Genomic DNA, 23,264 nt, shown 5'->3' with positions numbered 1-23,264 from the left:
ACCGTGGAGTGGCGTTCCATGGCAGCAGAGCAGCATGGAAGACTTCATGGAGTGAGCTGTTACTCAGCTGCAGATGACTTACTCAATTACGCATTTTCATTTAGAAAATGAACATAGTGCATGTCTGTTGTATTTGAAGGAAATACTACCCCAGTGAGCCATAATGGAAGATTAGGTCAGTGAGATCTGGAGCCAGGATATCTAACTTTAATCAGAACTTGTTGTGAAGCAGCTTTGATAGCATCTACAGTTGACATCAAGTTCTATAACTGGGCAGAGATCACTCATGGTGAAAGATGCTTCACTTCAATAACAGGCACCCAGCAGAGACTTCACTGTACAGTGAAGAGGCTGTTCTAGTTCTAAGCTTCTTTTTGTCTTGCCTACTTCTACCATGTTCTTAATCTGTCTTGCCTATTTCTGCTTGCCATTTACTTCCATTTGAAGAGAGATGAAGTAATTAACTGCAGTTTGTGTTAGCTTGCTGAAAAGAAAAACCAACGTTTTTGTTTTTCCAAAGTGAAACTTTTGACAAGGAATGAGCTTTTTCACTTCAGCTTCCCTGATTCATAGCACTTTCTGTGAACTGTTCCATAGACCAGATTGTGCCTGGAATGGGGAGGGAGGGCGGAAGTCTGAAAAGAACCCTCTTAAGCTGATTTTACAGCTGCAGTGATGAACTGAGTCTGCCTCAGTGAGCCCACAGGGAACCAGTCTTGCATGTGAAATGAGAATGTGCTTTGTGACAACCGTTCTCACTGACACATGAAGAGTGTGCCTAACAACAGGTAACAGATAGCTAGAAGTACTTTTCTGGAGCATTTCTTTTTTCAAGTGCCTGTGTTAGAGACAGCCCTCTTGACCACATAAATGTTTCTGTGAGCTGTGTCACAATTTGTCTGTTTCCTCTTGGGAGAGGAAGATCTGCAGTACTCACATTGCTTTGGCTGTCTTGGTTTAAAAATTTGACAGAAAGTCCGTATCACAGTAAGGGTGGGTCACTTAAGAGTAGATAAATATGGCCTGTTTGAAAAAATTGTGGAAGATGAAAAAGTGCTAGCAAGCCTCACTAATATATATTCTTTTAATAACTAAATTAACAGAACAAAACCCTCATCTAACAGTCCTTAAAGGCATTTTAATAAATGTGCCCATCATTAATGTTTCCTACAGCTAATGATGGTGACTCTGTTTCTGTGTATAAAGCTTACTAACTTTTACCTAAAGTCTGCCTGGGAAAGTGCTTTGAAATAATACCATTCCATGTTAAATGGCAGATATTAACATGTCTGAGAGGAATCACAAGCTTGTTAATCACAAGTGAGCTGAACTGGTTCCATAACCCTATTGATATTCCAGTTTGCTCTGCATGTGTGGTAGTGTTGATGCTCCCTTTAGCTGTCAAGATAAGAATTGCAAAACCTTGTTTCACTTATCTTGTAAAAACTTCCAAAATTCCACTCGCTAATTTTGAGTTATTTCAGAACCTTTTGCAGTTTGGTAGTTGAAGGCAGTATACTAACATGCAAAATGGCATAAAATTCACGGGGCCAGATACTGTGCCAGCTTCTGGGTATACATGCTATGTAATTAAGAATGTTTTCTATGTTATCCTTCAGCTCTGGTTGTACAGTCCTCTTAGTTCTTTCAAATCTGATGGGCTCTTAGTTTCACCTCCTCATTTAAGGAAGACATTCTCATTATCAGCTGCAACAAACGAGCAGAGAGAAGGGAAGAAGCACAGGGCCTGATGCACAGTTCTGCTGAGGCACATGTTGCTTTGAGGACCTTGGCCTTTATTAGTTCTTTGTAGTCTTAATTATTAGCTTCTTGGAGCTAGGGTTCCTGCTTGCTCTTTTTTTGGTAACCTTCTGACTTTACTTATACTCCAGGAAGTATAGTTCAGCTGTAAAGCTCAGTTTTCTCCTAAGAATAACTAGGTAAGGGATTGATTATTTGTTTGATAAGAGCACTTCATAACAAGTGCTTGCATTTAAAAATTGATATCATACTTAATTAAACTTAGCAGCTAAGTCTACTGTTTTGCTACTGGATGCACGTACACTTGTCTCTGCAGCCAGCTAGAACCTGCTGGTTAATGTTTCATCTGCCTGATAAACAAATAACACAACATGTTGGAACAACGCTGTGTTTACTTTTAATTGTAGTACCAGAACCTTTGCATAATTGACTGTGATTATTCTGGATACAATGATTCATTGGTCTTAAATAGCGTTGAAAAAAATAGTTAAAAAAAGAGGCAGAGAGAGTTACCATTAGACGTTTCTATGCTTCACGTAGATGTTTGGCCTCTGATTTCAAAATCTTTGCTGTTTGCCATGTAAAATTCTGATCCAGAGCAAAGGGCCATGAACCTTTTAGACTGTGTTTTCTCTTAGAGGATTCTTTGAGAAAGGTACTGTTATATTCGCCGTACTGAATGGGAGAATTCAGAGCAATAAGAGGAAAAATGCTTTGTCTTAGATCAATATTGATTTCTGCAGATGAGCAAAAAGGCAGGAAGAGATTTCCTGATCTAGCAAAGTATCCTCTAGGTAATACTTCCTTTCTTAAGATCTCTGGAACTATGCTTCAGTAGCTTCTGTTCTCAGGTATTAATTATGCTAGCTGGAAAGGGAAGAGTTACAAGAGCTTTACAGAGCTTTTTGTCTTTACAAAGCTTTTTATTCTGTAAAATATTTAGTCTTTCTAAATTCTCTTATACATGTTATGTCAGAATGCAACTTCCTTCCTTGGCCATGACAGACTTTCTGTTGAGGCCATCACTGCTGGGAAAAGTTGAATCCCCTGTTTTATGTTTTTTGAGGACCTGACTGCAGCTGGGACTTGTGACTGTTTTTGCTGCACAGGTTTGGCAATCTGTCCTGTGTGATATGAAATTAAAGGGCATGTGGAATATACTCCCTTTTAAAATTTGAAATACTGTTGATCAATTAATTGATGTATTTGTAAGGAACAGGACTTGAAATTCAGCAGGATCTGGGAGCATTGCATCTTTCAAAGGGCACTTCAGCTTCTCTGCATGTCCCTTTTATTCTTTGAAGCCATTCAAAATCTTAACTATGTATTTTCTCGTACATCCATATTACAGGCTACCAAGCTTTATCATAGAAAAAACAAGTAGCAGTTATCAGCTAACACTAAGAATATGCATTTCTTTTTTTTTTAGGGAGAACAAGTTCTACTGGCATTTGAAGCTCGTATTTCCTCACTGTCATGCTGAGTACACTTTAAAACGGTACAGAACTTGAAAAACAGATTTTTATAAAGTTTAAATTAATCTGCTGAAGTTGAATTGCAAAACATTTTGATCAGTTGTTATCTAGTTCTGTTACGTAAGGTAAACTCGGGAATTAATTTTAGTCTTAATTAAAAGGGCATTTAAATTTTTAAAAATGTTGAAAAGTTGTATAGTCCTTTCCTCTTTGAAAGCTAGCAGGCTTTCCAAATCAGTCAGAATGTTTGGTTGTTAATCCTTTTCTCTATATAAACAGCAGCTTGTGTATTCATAATAGCAATACCCATACACCTAACATACTCTATTCTCATGGAGCAGATGTTCAGCAAGATTTGCCATCCCTCCTTGCCTGCACTCTGGAGCTGACCTTCATATAGGGTGAAATGGTTGCATTGTTTGCTTTGTAGGAAAGCCCACAAGCACATTTTGAAAAGGCTGAAAAATAAACTTTTGTTGACAAATCTTTCTCCTTTTTTCCTAGCCTGAAGGGGGGTGAGAAATATGCCCTTGTCTGCTTCTAGAGCTGTAGAGGCAGCATGTTTCTATTGCAGGGTTAGAAACTAGAGATGCATCTGTATACTCCTTGTATATGGCTGTGAAATTCCAGTGCTGAAATGGAGATAAAGCTGTCGATGTCTATGCAGTACTGGTACACATTTATGATCCTCCCATAAACTACTCAATTGTACCACTCTAGCGTGCAAATATACAGGTTCCTCCAAGTGACTCATAATAGATTTTTGTGTACATGATGAACCATGTCTCACATATTTGATTTTTATCTCTGGTGAAAGGGTGCCTGATGATAAAACACTCACTGATATCCTTAAGCCGTACATTGATCCAGTGGAGTCGGATCCTGTAGTTTGTCAAAGGTGTGTATTGAATAACTTTTCTACCTATTTCATCTAATGCACTAATAAAAGAAGGGAATGGTTCTGAATAAATACCTTAAATTAGCTGCACTTTTGTCTTGCAGAGCTGAGTTCCCAGTCAACAGTACATGTGATGAAAATCACCCTAACATTCACCAACCAACAAACCCTGGGGTATAACCACCAAATTTAAACCAGGAAAAGATTAAGAAATCGGCTCCTGGCATAAAGATCAAATAAAGTAACTAATTCTGAAAAATGTAACCATAATTAACCTCAATCAAGGGGACAGTAAATCTTTTCTTTAGAGTAATTAGAAAAACATACTAGTAGTTATAACCCTCATTTATAGGAAATACTTAGTATGTGGCAAACTGTCTTCATGAAAAAAATACATTCTTCTGGCTGTTGACATACAAAATATATCCATCTCTTATGGATGATAAGAAGAAAAGTCACTGTATATCACTGTTTCTTCATCTTTACTGCATTTTTCTTTTCAGATTAAAAATCTATACAGCATCTCCTCAGTCAGATGTACAAATTTTAATGAAAATAGAAAACAGGAGCCGAAACTCTGTCAGGTAAGGTGGTTCTTCAGTTTGTGTGCTTACTGATTAAAAATAACAAAAAGAAATAACACATTTCTTAGTCTTTTCAATATTATGATTGGAGATTACATAATCTCATGGATTAAACTTCAGTGAGTAATTACTAGCTGTCTTGAAAATTATTCAGCAAAAATGCTATTTCTTTGTCCTTTACTATGTCAACATTGAAATTTCAGTGCAATTATTAAGTGTGCCTGTACCTGAACTGCTTCAGCAGCAGCCCATGCCAGTATAACAGAACATAGGTTTGTGTTAAAGTGTTAAAAAATTGTAGACATCCATTCCCTTCTGGGAGTTCCTCTGTGGATATGTTAACCTCCCCAAGAGAGTTGAAGTGATAGTTGAAGAGAGTTGTTTTTTTTAATCACTGCAGCAAAAATTGTGTATATCAGAATCCAGTCACTGCATTTGAAATTATACATTTTTCTAAAAGTTACCAGCTCATTACTCTTCATGTTACCATATTTCTGGGTGTGGGCTTTTGTCTCCAGAATTCAGACTTGTGCAGAATTGTTTTCTTTGTTTCCAGAACAGAAAATAATCCTGAACTTTAAGGAAATAATTTTTGCTGGTTTAAATACCATTTTGAACACTCCACCCTGTTGTCATTGTTACTGGAAAGGATATGTATCAGCTTAGTATCATAGCTTATTGTGGTTGACCAGTGATTCCTAGTTAGGCATCTTAAAGTACATTCTTGTCTTCAAATGTAACAAATGTAAATAATATGCTTCCCTGAAACATGATATGTTATTTCTAAGGGCAGAGTAAAGGTATATTAAAAGAATTTTAGTTGTAACTGAGCTTCCTGTTTGTGCTGTATTTTTTCCCCAATAACATTTAAAAATGTGTAATGTACTTTGAAATTCAGGCCCAAACTGTTAATGATTTTGATTGATTTTTTTTTTTGCAATCATTATTTGAAATATGGTTGTAACATTTACCATCAGAGTTGCCAGCTAGAAACCTCTTGATTTTAAGTGAATTTGAGGATACAGAACCATTGTTCTTACACACAGGGAAAAAACATGAAATGCCTTGGGCTGCTCAGTACCCTGTGTCTGAGGGTTACAGGTGTGGGAATAATGAGTTTTCATTTGTGGACACTGAAATTGTCAGGTACCAACTGTTTCAGCTGAATGTTCAGAAGTCCCTGGGGCCTGATGGATTTTGTCCTGGAGTACTGAAAGACCCATTGGATGTTATGGCAAGGCCTCTCTTGATCATGTATTAAAGGTCTTGAGAGTCTGAGGAGGTCCCTGCTGACTGGATGTCATGGTTTAGCCCAGCAGGCAGCTAAACACTGCACAGGCACTCAACACCTCACATCCCCAGTGGGATGGGGAAGAGAATCAGGGGAAAAAAAAAAAGTAAAATTCTTGTTTTGAGATAAAGACAGTTTAATAGGACAGAAAAGTAAGGGATGATAATAATGATAAAATAATTAGAATATACAAAACAGGTGATGCCCAATGCAGTTGCTCACCACCCACTGCCCAGTTCCAGCCAGTTCCCAAGTAGCAGCCCTTCTCCAGCTTTGCCTTTAGTTTATACACGGACTATGTGTTTATATGTTATGGAATGTCCCTTTCGTCCAGTTGGGATCAGCTGTCCCTGCTGTGTCTTCTCCCAGCCTCTTGTGCCCCCCATTCTACTTGCTGGTGGGGTGGGGTGAGGAGCTGAAGAGACTTTGACAATATAAGCATTAGTCTTTCACATTTCCTTTTTTAGGAAAAAAGGAAAAGTTGGTTTTGTAATAGGAGGTAAAGTTCACCTTTTGATCTTTTGAAGTGGAGTATTGTAAGTTTTGTAGAAGGCTTGGGAAAAAAAGACAGTTTAATATTGACTATTTCTTGTGCTCATCAGTTTTGTTGTTACTTAATCATTTTCCTCTTCTGAAGTCTCTATAATACTTTATTATTTCACAGATTTGAGTGAGAATTCTTCATGAAGTCAAATTAACTTTAATATTCTTAAGTTTGAGACTCATCTGTGTTCCCAGAATCAGCTGGGTTGGTCGATAACAAAGTTGGAGTAGTTGGTATTTATCCCACTCAGAGAATGCAAAGTTTATAGTATAAGAAGAACTGTAGAAAGTTAAAATAGAAGAGTGTTTTGACTTGAGAACTGCAGTTCCTCACTTGGAAATTATGTGAATCTCTTTGTATAAGTTGGCAGAGTAGGCCCAGCTGGGGCAACGCAGACAGGTCAAGGAAACAGCATATTGGAAGAAAATTCCTCCTCTGAAAGGAAAGAACAAAGTTTGTTTGAAATTATGGGATTGCTGTGTCAGCAGTAATCATCTGTCGACATAAGCTGTGTCTGTGCCAGCAGGCACTCTCAGTGCAGTTGTGCCAGTGTAGTTGTTGTGACAAAGGCTCTATGAGGGAATTCAGATTTTTACTGTAGTTGCATTACAGTTAAGTAAGGAAGAATTTATTTTGATTTCTTCTCCTTTTTGTTCCCCAACCCTGGTTAAATTAATTGGGGCACTAATGGTCCTTATTCCATAAATCTATGCTTGGAATTGCAGTGGAAGTACTTGTGACTGAACCATGACCAGCTTGCTGCTTACTGGCCTTGAGTATGGAACAAAAGCTGAGTGCTAACAGAGCTCTCGCACCTTTCTTTATCCACATTTCTTTAACAGTGGGGATCTGTTAGTTTGTGTAGCCTTGAGTGCCACTGTCAGCTCAGAGTAATTTCTCATCCTGTGTCTCGCCACTCTGCAAGATTTTAGGCTATGTGTTCCTGTACGTCAGAATGCTCTTCCATAACTCTGTGGGCAGACTGAAGGAGTGGGATTGGTGTAGGCTACTAATACATCTAGGTCTACATGAATGTTGTGTTATCCACCACTTTATGACCACCAGACAAATTTCTGCTCCACAAGCACGAGATACTAGAAAAGCTGTAAAAATACATTGTTAAATCAAATGTTGTTTTTAGGCTTAGCAGAACCTTTTCAAAAAAGTATTTTTCATAGTTACAATTGCATATTATTGAGGAAAAGCAGTGGTGTTTTGGAGAGCATCTAAGCAGGATTATTATAGGTTACAAAATGTTAGTCTTTTAGTTTTAAGATAAGTATGCTACAGAAGGATTTTAGTATTTCCTGCAATTGTTTATGAAACAGGAGTTTGTGGTTTAGTTTTGGCTGTTTTCTGTGTTTCACAGCAAATGGCCCTTTTAGTTTGAAGGTCCTTTGTAGAATGCTTTAAATTTTTTGGGTCTTTTTTCTTCAAAAATTCTAATTAACCACATAGTACAGATTTCTGCTTTCTCACAGTTTTCTGCAGAACTTGAGAAAACCACTGTTGTGCAGGTATCATGGATAGCTGCCAAAGACAGTGCTTGCTTTCCTCAAGCTACGTGTCTTTTATCATCAGTGGGGACGGTTCTTAGAAAACGTTGTGATAAGCTCTTATTTCTGTCTTCTCTAAAACCAGCTTGTAAGAATTGCTTTCAATATTAATTAGTAGCACTCCACAGTTACCTGGGGTAACCGAAAGCATAATTTCTCCTCATGTCCTCTCCTTCCTACCTGTTATCTAATGCTCTATAACTGTTAGTTACATTTGATAGTCTTCTCATTAACTACATGTACTTTATGAGGAATCTTATGAAAGAGGATTTGAAAAAACAAGCGTTATACTATTATCTTCTTCCTTTAAAACCTTGGAAAAAATCTGCATTTGAATGGGTCAGAATAGTTTTCCATTTGGTACTGCTTGCTTCTATCACCTGTTATGCAATGTTTAGTTGGTGATTGGTGTCCATTCTCTCCTCAGCTGTAACTATTCCAAGAAAGGTTTAACTGCTGCCTCTTGGATGATTTTTACAGTCTACATTCTTTTATAAGTAGTATTTTCTTTCTTCAGGATAGATTAGTGTCCTGACTATCTTCAGACCTTTATTTGGGATGCCTTCAAAGTGACTTCATATGGTAAGAATATTGCTTTTTCCACTAAGGAAAGGAAAGATGCAATGGCTAAATTATACAGTCTGGTTTGGGAAATACACATTCTCATTCTCCTGAGGATAGCCTTATCAGGCTTTGTGTAACAAAAAAAACCCAAACCAAAACAGCCACCAACCCCTCCCAAAAAGAATTCTGAAATCCAACAGACCCTTGGTATTTGTCAATAGTAAGTTAATAGTTAAAAGTTGGGGGTTTTTGTAACTACAGATACTTAATGAAAAATTTATTTACTCAGCCTTATCATATAAAATGATCCTATTTCTGCAAGAGAAATAACTGCAACAAACTTAATTTACAGTAGATACTTTGGTATCTCTTTTACTGGGTTCAGTAACATCTTGCACAAATCTGGTTTAGATACTTTACTCTTTAATCACATGCATTTAGTTTAATAGAACTAAAAAATAATGCTTTCTTAAGGATCAATGTTAAGTCTTTTGTATAGTAATGTTCTTTTTTGCCTATTCCAAATGGCGTGTGAATGTTTTTTCAGAATAAGTTGTTGTAGAGAACTTCTTGGGGATTTGAAGATAGGAGTAGACACTGACAGGATATTTAGATGCCTGGAAAATATAATAAAATATGTCTGGTTGGCCTTAAGAGCTTTGCAAAGCCCACTGCTTTCAGTGGACCACATCCTTGAAGGAGCTGGAGTACAGTGTTACCAGATTGTATCCTGTCACTTTCCTGTTGTAAAACTCCCACACCATACAGGGATGTATATAGAATCAGCTGTAGAATTGTTTTCTGTGTCAGTAGTACTGCTGCAGCTCATGCTTCAATTACTCAGAAAGCAAAAAAAAAAAATCAAAGGAATTTTTGTGCCTGTTCCAGCGTCAAGGTGCTTCTTACTCTCTGTGGTGACACTGGCTGGTGCACATGAGAACACTGGCACATTTGCCACTTATTTCTGGTGGACCACAGACTAGAAAATCTGCTAGACAAGTATCAGAGGTTCTTCTCTACTGAGTGCCATTGCTTTATGGTGGTGAAGACTTACTTTACTTTAACTGATTCAATGCAGTTGCTTCCCAGAAGGCTGGATGATGTTAGTAATTCTGGAGCACTTCCCTGTCTCAAGATCAGCTGGCAGAAATGAGAGTTATTTCCTTGGATGACTGAGTTTCTGTGCTCAAAGAGAATTTTCTTTTGCAGTCTGTTGTTTTTAAATAACTAAGGGTTAGAGGACATCAGTAGGTCTCAGTAGTCACAGTAATAGATTTAGAAAGGTGAAGCTTTTTGCTTTAGTATGTGCAGATAAGCCAGCAGACTTTTGGATAATCATCTTGGAATTCAGAAAGTAGTAGAAGTGTAATGGAACTAAATCCTTTTTAATGTAGTATTTAGAATCTTTATGTCCCTATCCTTAAAAATGTCTATTAGTTACCTGTTTTGTCAGTGATTTTAAGATTATAGAAAAAGCTGTTATATTGAAATACATTGAAGGTAGCCTCAAATATTGATATGTTAGTGTTTCCCTTAATTTTTCATACTGTCTTCATAGGGCACTTCCTTCTGCATTAGCATTTATGAGTAGCTTCATGTAAAACCAAGACAGCATATAGTCTGCTTTCTGCTTTTCATACAAAACTCAGTTTCTTTAAAAAGTCACTGCTCTTAGTGCAGTACATGGATCAGTTCTTCTTACCATCTTATTACAACCTTGTTTCAAAAATAGTACTTCATCTAGCAAAACAAATGTGCTAGAATTGGCATGTTTCAAGCATAATTTCATCCTTTGCATTTTCTGCAAATTTTGAAAAATGTGGGGTGGTGTATTTAAGATTCTCTAGCCTTACCCTGGAAGCAATTTCTTTTCACATTTGTGTAGTACGTGATATACATGAGACTGGAATTAAGGATACAAATCCCTGGTTGAACTGCTGGCCTTGGCATGAGTTGGAACAGACCCCAAGCTGGCTTTAACCTATGCCAGAAGATTGACAGTAGAATTCATTACTCCTCTCTAGCTTGCAGCAGCTGGCACAAAAGGAGCTCTGCCAGCTTTACAAAAGCAGGGAGCTAGCTCACAATAGTCATTCTTCACTGCATAACTGTAGTCAGGCACTGGTGACTTTGTGCTGTTCAAGGGGAAATAGAATTTGGTCTGTTCAAGGGGACATAGAATTTGGTCTATAGTCTGTTTCTTAAACACAGGGTTCCTGTGTACTAATACTTGCTGCTTTTTTTTCCCAGAGTGCTAGAGTTTGGGTTGTGGAGTTTTCCTATTAAAACTTCAACTTTTCTTACTGAATACTTTGTTACGTTTTCCTGCAGGTTATTTCAAGCTTTCTAGTTTGTTACTGCAGCCATTTCAGTGTCATTTTTCACATGCTCCTTCTTTATCTGAAAATCAGTCTCTCTGCTGACAAAAGCGATGCAGAGCAACAGATGCCAGGTTACACAGTTTTTACTGTAAAAAACACTCACTTTTCCTTCCTAGCTACTTACGTTTTTCATTGGAATCCTGTATTACACAACATAGATGGAAAGCAGAAAACTAGTAATTGCTGAATGTGTGTGTATGGTCTGAATCTGTAGCATGCATAGCTAAATGTGTCAGATGTCTGACTATAATTACTTGACCTTTCAGAAGATTTTTGGGATTATTCAAATAAAACCCAGAGTTTGTCTGTCTTACTATCTTGAGCAATCATTCATTTTTTTCTTGAAAGAGATTCCTTTATGAACCAGTTGACGCCTGTTTTTTTAAAAGTAACAATCCAGTGTTTTGTAACCCATGCTGAATTCTTTTGGATGAACTGTTTTATAATTAATGGTATTGCATTAGAGTTGCTAGAGTGTTGCTGACTGAGACATTTATTGCAGAAAGATTTATTTGAAGTCATAGCCTCCGCTCCCAAATTCTGCTGTCTGTATTGCAGCAAGTTAAATTCAGACAGCTTGCAGAGGAGGAGTGCATACGTAGAGAGATGGAGGATGAGATAACAGTAAAAGTGTCGCAGTTGGCTTCAGCCAGTGGTTTGACCTGTCCAGTCATGTAGTGGTGTTCTGTAAGCACCACAAGCAGACCCTCAGACCTTCAGACCCTTCATGCTTGCAAAAAGGGTAGGCAGACCTCAAATTCTAAAACACAAAACTACACAGTATCCTCTTTTTTTGCATCATAACTGTGCTTGAATTATGGGAGCAACCTACCCAGCACATGCACAGGCAGATTTTCTGTCCTCTCTCCTAGGAAATAGGCATCTAGGAAAGGCTTTTTCAAGAACAAATCTGGCGGTTTGCTCCAGCCTGCCATCTCTACTGGGGAGAACTGGCCTGTATGTATGTACTATGTAACATATGCATAGTATGGAAAAAGCCTTCATGGAAATTCATGTACTGTGTAACATGCAGTACATATACTGCATATAAAACAGACTTGAAGGCAAGAAAACAGGCTATGAAATTCAAGAAAATATTGCAGTTGGAAAAACCCTGTTGAATAATGTGTTGCCCCTTGGCTGAGGGAAGGAGTTGGTAAAAATGAGCTGTAGAGCAGAAGTAATGTTCAAACTATTTGTCCTATTCCAGTCCAGCATAAGTGTCGTGAGATGTGTTGAGGGGTTTAATTCAACTGTGTGGGGTGCTGTTAAAATATTTTTCTGAAGGAAAAGGAGGATTTTCTGCTGGTTTCTTGGAAGAAAAAGATGTGATGAGATGCTATTGTAAAGTTTGCAGAGTTTCTCAGTTTTGGGGACCGGGAATGTGGGGAGGTTGAAGTAAGAGGCTTCTAGAAGCAAAGATACAAACTCTGTCCTGGGCTTGAAGCGATAGGCTGAACTTGGAATCTACAGTACTGTGAAACATGGCATCACAGCCATCACTGTTTTCACAGAGGCAAAGTAGAGGAAAATTTCTTTGTGTTCTTGTCAGGAAGGAGAAAAACCTGTTATTTCCTCCTGATGCTGCCAAAGGGGAATCCCTCTGTTTTTTTCTCTTTCTTGACGGAAATGAACAAGGGCTTATTGTTTCAACGTTTAACCTTCCTGCTTGTTTGCCAAGAGAATAATTTGTTTTCTTTAATTCATAGCTTTTCCTTTTCATTGTAAAGCATGAGTAACCCATTACCTTAATGGAAGATTTATGGCACTGTGATTCCCATGCAAATAAGTATAAGTTTGTGTATGTTTCCACCACTCAGTACAGAGTGTTAAAGGTATTCAGGCTCTCTCCCTATGAGCCAAATTTGGAAGTTAATATTTGCTATCTAGGGATTCAAAATAAGAGAGATATCAATTCTTCCTGAAGTGGTAGTTCATTAAATTAACCCAAGCATAATAGCAAAAGTATTGTCAATTTACAATTACTGATTTCTCATCAGTTTTGTATTTCTCTTTATTTTAGCAGTGCACTGCTTGCTTTCATTAATTTGTCAAATGAGATTTAACCTATTAGTTTTCTGAGCTTTATGTATTAAGAGTTTTTCATTGCATCCTTTGATATCCCCTGGTGTGATCTGTACGTCTTAAAATTATTTACAGGTGTGTTCCATGAGGCTCTGTAACAGAGTGCTGTAATTAAACTAGACTTACAGCATTGGCTTTTTCCCTGTGATCATGCCAGTATTGTATTAATGGTACAAGTTTCATATTTTGACTTCCCTGCATTTTTGGGGAACCATGCACAGCTTTTACTTGTACTAAATATGCCACTGATACCTTTTCAGTTTCTGAAACTTCAGGCATTCATCTGCAGTAGTCAGCTCACTCTCTTATTAATAAGAACTTTTGCCTTGTGAAAATTTCATAGTGGCTTTAGGCCTTCTGGCTATCATTAACTCAGGTTGTTTTGGTGCTTTATCTAAGTCATATAGTAACCTTACATGATTGTGATGTATCCTTTTTCAGTATCTCGGCCTATAACATTTAAAGAGTTGTAAACCTTGAGCTTTTGAGCAGTTTTTTAAGCTACCTGGCTTCAGAAAGCAAGTAAATTCCCTTGTGTGGAAGGAACTATTGCCGTGATGCAGTTGAATTATAGTATCTTTACTTGCTGCTGGATTTTTGTTCCTTCTTTTCATTATGTCATAAGAGATGAGGAAAGTATTTGCATTCTTGAAATTCAGTATCCCTTTATTTCTGTATTCTTTGAACCAAATTCTGCCAAATGCAAGAAATTGACATTTGCTGGTTTCACATTTTCCTTTTGTTTTGTTGTACTTTCTTTTATAACTAAAAGATGCAGAATGTTCTGTACTTCAATTAATCTTTAAATCATTATTGTGCGTCCTGAATCCTTTTACCACATCACTCTTAAAGCTCAGTCCACTAAATTGTTGCACCAGTTGCCTTATCTCCTTTATGGGTTTTGCCATCAATTGATACATTTTTCCATTATTGTCATTAAACAGCTTTTACTCTGCTTTTTTTCTTTGTGCAATTGCCTCATTCTCAAGAGGTTTAAACAAGGACAGCCTTTGTGCTTCTATTGTGATGTACTTGTAGTGTTATTTTGCTTATCTCTTCTTTCTGCTTACTATTTTCTAGGGTAAAAGTGAACAAACCATTAAATCTTTCTGGACATCTACTATTGTGTCAAATAATTCAGGTGACAATTGGTGTTCCTGCTGTCTTCACCTGGGCATTATTTTTTTTCTTCCAGGATGTTTTAACTCCCTGAAATATGTTAGTAATAAAAGGGGGTTTGTGAGTTCAGTTTTTCTTTTCCTCATTTTACACTTGAGTTTTTAGCAGTTCTTAGATTTCCCTAGTAGCAGAGCCTCTTACAGCCCATAAAAGAGAGGAGACACTGGATTGTTACACCTGGTCTTAAGATGGTCTTTGTTTGAGGATGACCTGTGGCCAAAATATGGCAAGAAAAAGGAACAGCTTCATGGTTTTCTCATTATTTAGATGTGCCTTTATGTATTCTGTGTATGCAGGTGTAGTTAGGAGATGGTCATAATATCCAAGATGCTTTCCTGATATGCTGGCAACTTTTCTTCCTGTACTTTTTTAGTTGGTACTTAGCAGGACTTGTGGTCCAAATGGTTTCTAAGAGAAGGTTTCTTGCTCTAGTTTTCTTTTTTTTTTTTTTCCAGAAAAAGCACATTTTTGATGGAAGTGTTACTTAAGATGGGGATTTGACTTGAAAAGGGATTGGCCAGGCATCTGGTCTTTATCAGTATTGGTTGAGTTATGCAAGTATCAATAGTATGGAGGAGATAGATGTTAGTGAACATTTGTTGAGGCAAATTATGGAGCCCCTAGACCAGGAGAAGAGACATAACCAAGAGTGGAAGGAGGAGCTAGCAGGTTTTATATATTTGTGTAAACTGTAGTATAATTTTTTTCATGTTAAAATATCAGCTCAAATTAGGTTCCCATCCTCCTTCTTTAAAAGAGTTTTAGACAGAGTACTCTTTCATACTGTTTTGCTGTTGATAAGAGTTAGTTATAAAGGAAGTATTACAGCAAGTCTTTTGTTTGTTTGTTTGTTTCTAAGATCTCTGATGGTTTGTTCATTGAATTTTCTAATTTTGTTTGTATATGGACTAATAAAATTTACAGTCTTAGGCTTTTTAGAATGTCAGAATCCTAGTGACAAAGCGAAGTACATTGTGTCAATATATTGCATTTATTTTCTGCCATACAACCTTCATTTCATACCTAATTCGAGTGCATTTCCCTACTTCCATGTTCACCAAATCATAACCACACGAAGAGGTTATTCACCACTTAGGAATGAAAGTCCATCTGTTAGTTATTATCTTTGCTGTACTGCAGCACTTCAGAATGAATGCTTGGGAGAGACTTTAAATGCCGTACCCAGTCTTTGCCCTCTTCTAAGCGAATGCCGATACCTAAGAAATGCTACCCTCTTTGGTCGGGGAAAAAAAAAAAATCCTTCCTGCTTCCCATAAGTTAGCGTAAGTTTGGTTGTGGATTTTTAAGACTAGGCTCAAAATAGATAGCATGATTTATTGTATCTGAGTTATGCCAAGTAAATACCTCGATGTTTCCACTCAGTTCTAGGAAGAAAAATCATCTTTGTTTAAAATATGTGCAAAGGGTTTAGTTGATCTCTTTCACAGGAAAATCATGAGCGTCATTATACAAACATGCATTTTAGTAATATTTACAGTTACTTAGATAGCTAAAACTTGTTTGTTCTCTTTTCAGTGTCTAGAAGACTAAACTAAAGAAATAACATGGTTGCAATTCATCTCTAATTCCAAATTGCAGATTTTTCATTATTATTAAAATAAAAGTTCCTGTAGATGACATTCAGGAAAACCTGATCAGCAGGGAATTTCCTGCTGTCTGAATTCAAGGAGACAAGTTACGCCACTGCAGTGATAGCCACAGGCACCATTTGAGGGGAACTTGTTGTGATGCAGTGACCTAATGCGGCATTCCTGCCTGTGGGAGACAGATTATGAGACTAAATTGTTGAATTCCTGGAAGGTGGTGGAATAACTATAGATAGTGAAGCTAGCCTTTGCAGAAACTCATAGATGCTATCAGAAGTGCAGACCCACATTAATTTTAGTATTTTCTGAAAGGTAACAAAGCTGTTCATAGAGCAAATAGAACAGTTTATATGGGAACTGATGTAGGATTGCTGAATCTTGCTAAATTTTCTCAATTATCACAATTTTTGTAGGCTTTTAAACTGCCTACTGGCAGGCAATTTCTATTTAATTTTTGTCCTTCAAAAAGAAGTTATTACTATTTCATTCCAACTAAAATCAAAAGCTGTTGTCTGCTAAGATCATCTCTTTGTGGTCCCTATAAAGGGAGTCGTTTCTTATTAAAAAAAAATCCAGACCTCTTTATTGCTTCGCGACATGGGCATAAAGCCTTGCTTAGGGCAAGAAAATAATCAGGAAAGTGTATCATTAGATGGTGGGTGTTGTTCAGGAAGGCTGAGGGAAGGTACGGAAGGGAGAGAGAAAATATGTGGAAAGTAAATACCAGGGAGGAAAGAAGATTGAGAGAGAAGGTGCAAAGAGAAATCCCACTGAGTACAGGGATTGGGAAGCCATAGTGCAGACAATTTGCATGAACTGGGCAGTGGGAGAAAAGAGAAAGCAGGGGGAGGGTTTAAAAGAAAGATGTGAAATTGGGTATTAAGGCCATGGTTGTGTTTGCGTGGTCTGTTAGTTTGGAGCCAGGCTTATCCCAAATCCATCCTGGCATGAAGGGCTGAAGGAGCTTGTTTAGGATGACAGCTTCAGTTAAGTTGGTTCCTGCAGCTGGTCCTGGAGCATGGAAGAGTCCAAGTGAAAGGATAAACTTATGCTGGTTATTAATTTTACTGGATTGTCACTTGAAATGTACTGTGAAGGAAGGGCCTGAAGAACATTGCAGCTCATTGTGGATTCTGCTGCTCGTTGCAGCTCTGCCTGTGGTGAGACCAGTTTGCTGCACATACAGGAAAGGACCTGCCATTCCAGTGTTATCCTACATCCTCAGCTCATCCTGGTGAATAATCATTACAGGAAGTTATAAGACTTGTAAAAATACCATTTCATTTAATTTTTCTCCAAACCGGTATAGCCTTTTCATAAGTAAAAATTGAAAAGAGAACCTTACAGGGCAGTCTTCTTTTACCCACAAGTCTCTGTTGTTCACCCTCTGATGTATGACCTCGTTCTAGTCCTGGGATAAAATCGGGAAGATTTTTATCATGACAAGGTCTTCAGAGATAACCTGAAAAATCAGTCTTGCTCAGGAGCTGTTCTTAATTAGACTTTGGAATTGATGTGACAAATACTAGTTTTGTTTTGAGATCTCTTAAGCACAGTTCAGGAAGCGGCTGGCAGGTGGATTAGCAGAAAACCTCAACTTGCACTTGTGTATGAAGTAGGGAATGTGGTAGACTGAAGTCTTGGATAGCACAGACAGCAACAGCCAAGTTTAAATAAGAGAAGCATTAAGCTCCTTTGTTATATTCTTCCTGAAGTTGACAGCCCATATTATGCACTAAGAATTTAGATGTTTTCTCTGTCACTGTCAACCAATAAAATTTACTTTAAAAACAATAAAGATAAAGCTCTGACTCAGTGATCTAACACTTCAGTAATTTACTATCATAAAATAGTTTTAAGTACAAATGTTTTATCTTATGCCAAGCTGGACGCTAAAGATGTTTTGTCTAAAATATGAGATAATGGAAAGTGTATTGTGGCATGTGAATTACTTTAGCCTCTTGGTGGTAAATGTTTGCTTAACCATAAAAGAATGTGTTGAGGTCCTTGCCAAAGGAAAGGTATTGCCATACTTTGCATTTAAGGTACTGTAAATAAAGCAGTAAATATGTTTCTTTTCATGTATGTTAATACACAAGTTATGAATGCATTCATTCAATAAGAAATATAATATACTGTTATCCCTCTTAAAGGGTTTCAGTAAGAAGAGGTCATAATTACTTTGGCTTGAGTGAAACATGAAACCAAATATTTTCATGATGATTTGAAGTTGAATATGAGAGAATTTTTGCTCAAACTAAGTCTCCCTTAAATCCCAAGAACTCAAATCCTGTTTTACCCTAAGTATTCTAGTTGTGTGCTGACTTCTGATGTACTGCTCTTAATCACACATTACTGTAAATCATTAAGTGTATGAATCCTTCACCATCCAGTGTTGGTTTTGGCAAAAGAAAATACAACTGCGTAGTATTTTAATGATCAGAGGAGGTACAGCAGCCATGGGCAATACTACACGTACTGCCTGCAGTATATTTGGTTTTGGACTTAATTTGCCTTTAGCTGATAAAATAGCTTAGTGGTAATTTAATAATGCTGATTGCAGAAAGAATTGCATAACTCGGATTGCAGTGTGATAATATAAGAGCATCCTTTGGATGCTGCTCTTATAGGAAGTGAAAGCAACAGGGTCCCACCTTCAGAGGCCTTTGAAATACCCTTCCTTTCCCTAAAATCTCACATCCAGTTTTCCAGTTAGAGTGTTGGGAGAAAATATTACAGTTTGAGGAAGTAATTGTGCTCAGAGAGCTTTTTGATATTTTCTTTTCCCAGAAAATGTATGTTATGTCCTTGCTAGTATTAAAATCCAAAATAAACTTCCTGTTATTTTTAAGGTACAATGAACTGGATGCCAGTAGAAGCCTCTTAGACAATTTGAAAGGCAAAATAATAATTGAGTATCCAACATTATTTGTGGTCTTGAAAACACTGAAGAATGACATGGTGGTTCTTGGCAAAGGTGAGCATATATATATTTCCTGTTATGCTATACTTAGATATTTTACTTACAGAAACAGTAATTAAGGATATACCTATTGATAATGTCAGGAATGGGCAGTATGTTTTGTATTTCACTCTGAATCAAAACGATTCGTATAAAAAAGCTATTATGAATGCTTTGTCTTAAAAATGCTGACTGATTACCTACATCCATTAGCTGTGTTGTATGTGTTTTTCTAACTTTTTTTACTGGTGCTTTATTCTTTTTCTAAAAAAATATTTATAGCCTTTAAAGTAAAACAACTCTTCAGACTTGTGCTAATTTTTTTATGTAGCAAAGTCAGGCTGTCTGGGGAAGATGAGTTTCAAGTAAGCCTGGTAATCTTGCATCCTAGCATAGCTCCTAACTTTGGAGAAATAATTCTGAATTGTGGGATATTTATTAGGAATCATAATGGAAAAGTAGGTTTTGGGGTGGGTTAAAAGCACAGTGTTATCTTTTGAAATTTACTTGAGGGAAAACTTTCATCTTGGAGTTAGCTTGAAAGAGATTCCAGGTCTAGCAAGAATTTGTATTTTAATTTTTAAGTGAATTTCCATTGTTCTCCCCAGTATAAAGGCTTTTCTTTCTGCAGCTGCTGAAATAGGGAATCAGTTCTCTTGTCTCCTAGTCCCCCACCTGGTCAGCTTAGCTGTCAAATTCCATACTTTTCAGTGGTGAACCAGCCTGTAATTTTTACAAATTTTTGAGGAAAAGCTTTGAGATATATTTTCAATTACTGTTTCCCTGTGGCAGCTCAATCATGGCTCTGTATCTCTATGATTTAACTGAATAAATATGTGACTGAGAATATTGTACCAGTGATACTGAGCTTCCATGGATCTTGGCTGTTCTGGCTAGATTACACTGAGTGATCCACTAAGTGAGGGCAACCTGCTCTCAAAGATATGACGTGTAAAAATTCATTGGGCTGTGCACTGCAAGGGCTTCTGAGAGTGAGACGGTGTGCCAGGGGATGAGGTGGGAGTGTTGTCTACATAACTGGGTCTACTGATACTCACCCTGGGAGTGCACAAACAAACACTGGAGTACATGAAACTAGGTATTTTTGTGTTTTTCCATTATTTCTGGATATAGATCCCTTGCTTTTCATTAGTCAGCCCTACCCTTATGATTTTGAGATCAGAAGGGAATTACAATTGATTGACTCATATACTTAATCTGAATAGGGTTGTTGTCATTGTCTCCTGAGCTAATAGGGAGGTTGTCCTTTTAAGGGTATAGATTCAAGTAAAGTGTTGATTGAACAACTATATTTTGAGGTCATGCTGCTGCAGCACCTAGCTGATTCTGTAAAAGGCAGAGAAGGGGAAGAGAGAGACAGTAATAGCTGGGGAAAGCTCTGTCACAGGGCAGGGCAAGTGTGTATCTTAAGGACAGTAAGCTTCCTCTGCTGCAGGGATCATTGGGTTAGCAGTCATCCCTGGAGCTGGTATTCTAGGAACACTGACAGCTATTTCAGGTTTTGAGAACTATTAGTTTTCTTTTTTTTTCATTGTTGTTTTAACTGTTTCTATATATTCCATAAAAAAGAATTTAATAGCTCCCTATTGAGGTGTCTTGGGTATAACACAGCAAAAATTATGGCAAAAATATCATGATTTTTGCAACTTTTATCATAACTTATTTTTGTCATCTTCTCAGTTAGGATGACAAACTCAGCCTTGAATTTGTTTTGGATCCTGTGCTCTTGGAATTTTTTCTATTAAGAGTGGAAGCCTGTGACACTAACTTCAGATTCTTTCAGAAAAACTGTATTCAGGACATGAATATAAAACTAGGAGGGCTTTTTTGTTGCTATTATTCTGTCTGAAGACAAAATACCACTTTTGTTGAAGTGTGTCACAATCATTGTACTCTTCTGTTCTGTGTCATGTTTACAGAATATAGGAGGAAAAAAAACAGTTTTCATTTTGCTTTAGCAGTTGCATTCACAGATAATTGCTAAGAGTGCAAATCTTGAGTTCATCTCCAGACTGTCCAGGGAGAAGTCTGTTGTAATCAGAGAGGTATTCTAGCCCCTTCCCATCTCCCAAGAAGTGACCTTTCTGCTACAGCATCTTCTGTGCTTCCTGCAGTCCAGTTTCTTTGCCATGTATGGCTTTTTGTATCAGTTGCATGCTCCTCCTAAGCCATCCATCCTGCTCTTGCTTATCCTATTTCTACCAATACTGCCTTTCCTTTCTGCCTTACTTGTGCCCCTGGAGGGACACTTGTCTCGCTCAGAGCGCCTGTCCGGCTGACCTCCCTTTGCATTCCAGGCAAACAGCTGCCACATTGATGAGTGGATGTCTGGCAGGGTGTCTGCTGCAGTATGAGGGCTCAGCTACCATAACCCTTCTGACTCTGCTGGCAAGGGACCCAGGCTGGAACAAGGAACAAAGTCTTGTGGGAATTTTAATTGCTAAAATATTGTTTCTTTACTGAGCAGTCTCAGATCTACCCCCTTCCTCGGGAAGAACAGAGGCAAGTTTTTATAGCCACAGCAACAGGCACACGTTGGGGAAAGATCACCATTCTACCTGTGATTCAAGTAGTAACCCCCAAAGACTGGAGGAGAGCTAGAGCTGGACACCTTCAAAGAGAAGCTGCTAAAATTTAATGAGCATGAAGACTTTTTCCTCTCCTTTTTTTCAGAAATGACTGATGTATTTTGGCTGAAACTTTCAAGTAAATAAGGAAAATAAGGATTGAGAACAGAAACTGCCACTGAAAAATCCGGAGTTTAAATTTTTAATTATAAGTAAACTGCAGACAGTTTTATGGTGGGAATGGGCAATCTTAATTTATAGGCAATGCTGTCAGCACCATACAAATATGTTCTTTTTGAGTGAAGACAATCTATAATTCCTGTTAAATAAAACTTATTGTAACAGACAAAAATAAAGCTAAAATTTGTCTGTTGAGCTTTGCTGTGAGTCAGAAGATTGCCACATTCTTTTATGTGATGTTTTGATGCTTGACTTGCTTAATAGCAAAGCCTACAGGTGCTCTGATTTCAGCATACAAGGTCAGTCATGGCTGAAGATAGTAGGGGATTATAGAAGCTTTCACAGGACTTAGGGGCAAAAACAATCCTTACTTTTTGCATTACTCAGTACATATCTGGCATATAAATGTTAATTGATTATACACTAGATTTAATGTAGACAAAATGTGACCTCTGATGTTTCTGGGTGAAATGCCTCTATTTTCTTGAACAAATTCCTTGGAAACTGTACAGGTGCACACTGTGTCCTATGTATTATCCATGTTTGCCAGCTGTAGAACTTATCTTGACAAGACAGTAACTATACTTCATCAGCTCCCTTTCTCATAATGAAGCATCTGACACTAAATACTCAAAAAGGTCTTTAAATTCATAGTCAGATCAAATACTGAAAATAACAATGAGAGCAGAGAGCAGAGTGTGAATCATGGGCCTGCTTTGCTGTAGTTTATTTTTGTGCTGCTTGAGTGTCACCAACCAGTGGCATTTGGTGACCTCACTACAAGGTGACCAGGGTCAGTGCTTGTTAAAGAAGGATTCATGGGGTGTGAGGCTGAAGACCAGTTTTGGAAATGAGTGCTTCGCTATATGATCTCAGCAGAGCACAATAGCCATGCCCTAAAGCACAAGTTGTTGTGCAGCTTGAACCTCATCAGCCTTAGCTATGGATTCACATGGTTTATCACCATCTTTGGGATGCTGGAACATGTGGAAGAAGCACGTAGGTACATCATTTTAATTTTCTGTTTTGAATTTCTCAGTAGTTCCCCATATTAATTGAAATGTTAGTAAAAGTGTAAATGACTTATAATGCGTTACAGTTACGATACGTGTATGTAGCAACTCGAAAACAACATTAAAGCAAACCAAGCGAATGACTTACAATTCTCAGTGGAGGAAGAGTTTTGTGCTTTTCTACTTGACCGAAAGACCAAGATTTAAAAACTAAAATAAATTCTCAACATTGCCTGCTTTCTCCTTCAACAACAAGATCGTACCCAGGGCCTTATCCCATGTTGTGAGACTGGTTATGTCTTATGAAATAGCTGTCCTCAAGAAAAGTGTGATTGAAAGGAAAAGAAAATAGGAAACTGCTTCTGTTTGATGAACCAACAACATTACTGAAACTAATTGCTTGTTTGGTTTTTGTGTTCTGTATCCTCAGATGGCAGTGAACCTGTAGCGAACTCGGACAGTGAAAGTTCATCTATTTCATCTATGGAGGAAGGGGAAATTCGGGACAGTTCATGACGGTGCTTTGAGAGGAGAGGGTGGAATGAGCTTTTTGGGGTTTTAATTATTTAATTAAATGATTTTTTTATACAACTGAA

At 37.6% G+C, this 23,264-nt stretch overlaps 1 protein-coding gene across 1 annotated transcript in view; it reads left to right on the top strand.

The window, feature by feature from the left end:
* The window catches only part of ZNHIT6 (zinc finger HIT-type containing 6), a 31,791-nt gene extending 8,527 nt beyond the window's left edge, over positions 1-23,264 (top strand). The window contains exons 6-10 of the mRNA XM_051804152.1: positions 3,191-3,259; positions 4,054-4,134; positions 4,638-4,718; positions 18,778-18,902; positions 23,099-23,264. Coding sequence (XP_051660112.1) covers positions 3,191-3,259; positions 4,054-4,134; positions 4,638-4,718; positions 18,778-18,902; positions 23,099-23,184 — 442 coding nt within the window. The 3' untranslated portion in view covers positions 23,185-23,264. The remainder of the gene's footprint in view (positions 1-3,190; positions 3,260-4,053; positions 4,135-4,637; positions 4,719-18,777; positions 18,903-23,098) is intronic.

This window comes from Manacus candei, unplaced genomic scaffold (genome assembly GCF_025592945.1).
Source record: "Manacus candei isolate 608988 ecotype Guabito, Panama unplaced genomic scaffold, ASM2559294v1 h1tg000005l, whole genome shotgun sequence".
Taxonomy (NCBI): Eukaryota; Metazoa; Chordata; class Aves; order Passeriformes; family Pipridae; genus Manacus; species Manacus candei.
The sequence above is the reverse complement of the archived record's forward strand: the minus strand, read 5'-3'. Positions and strand labels throughout refer to the sequence as shown.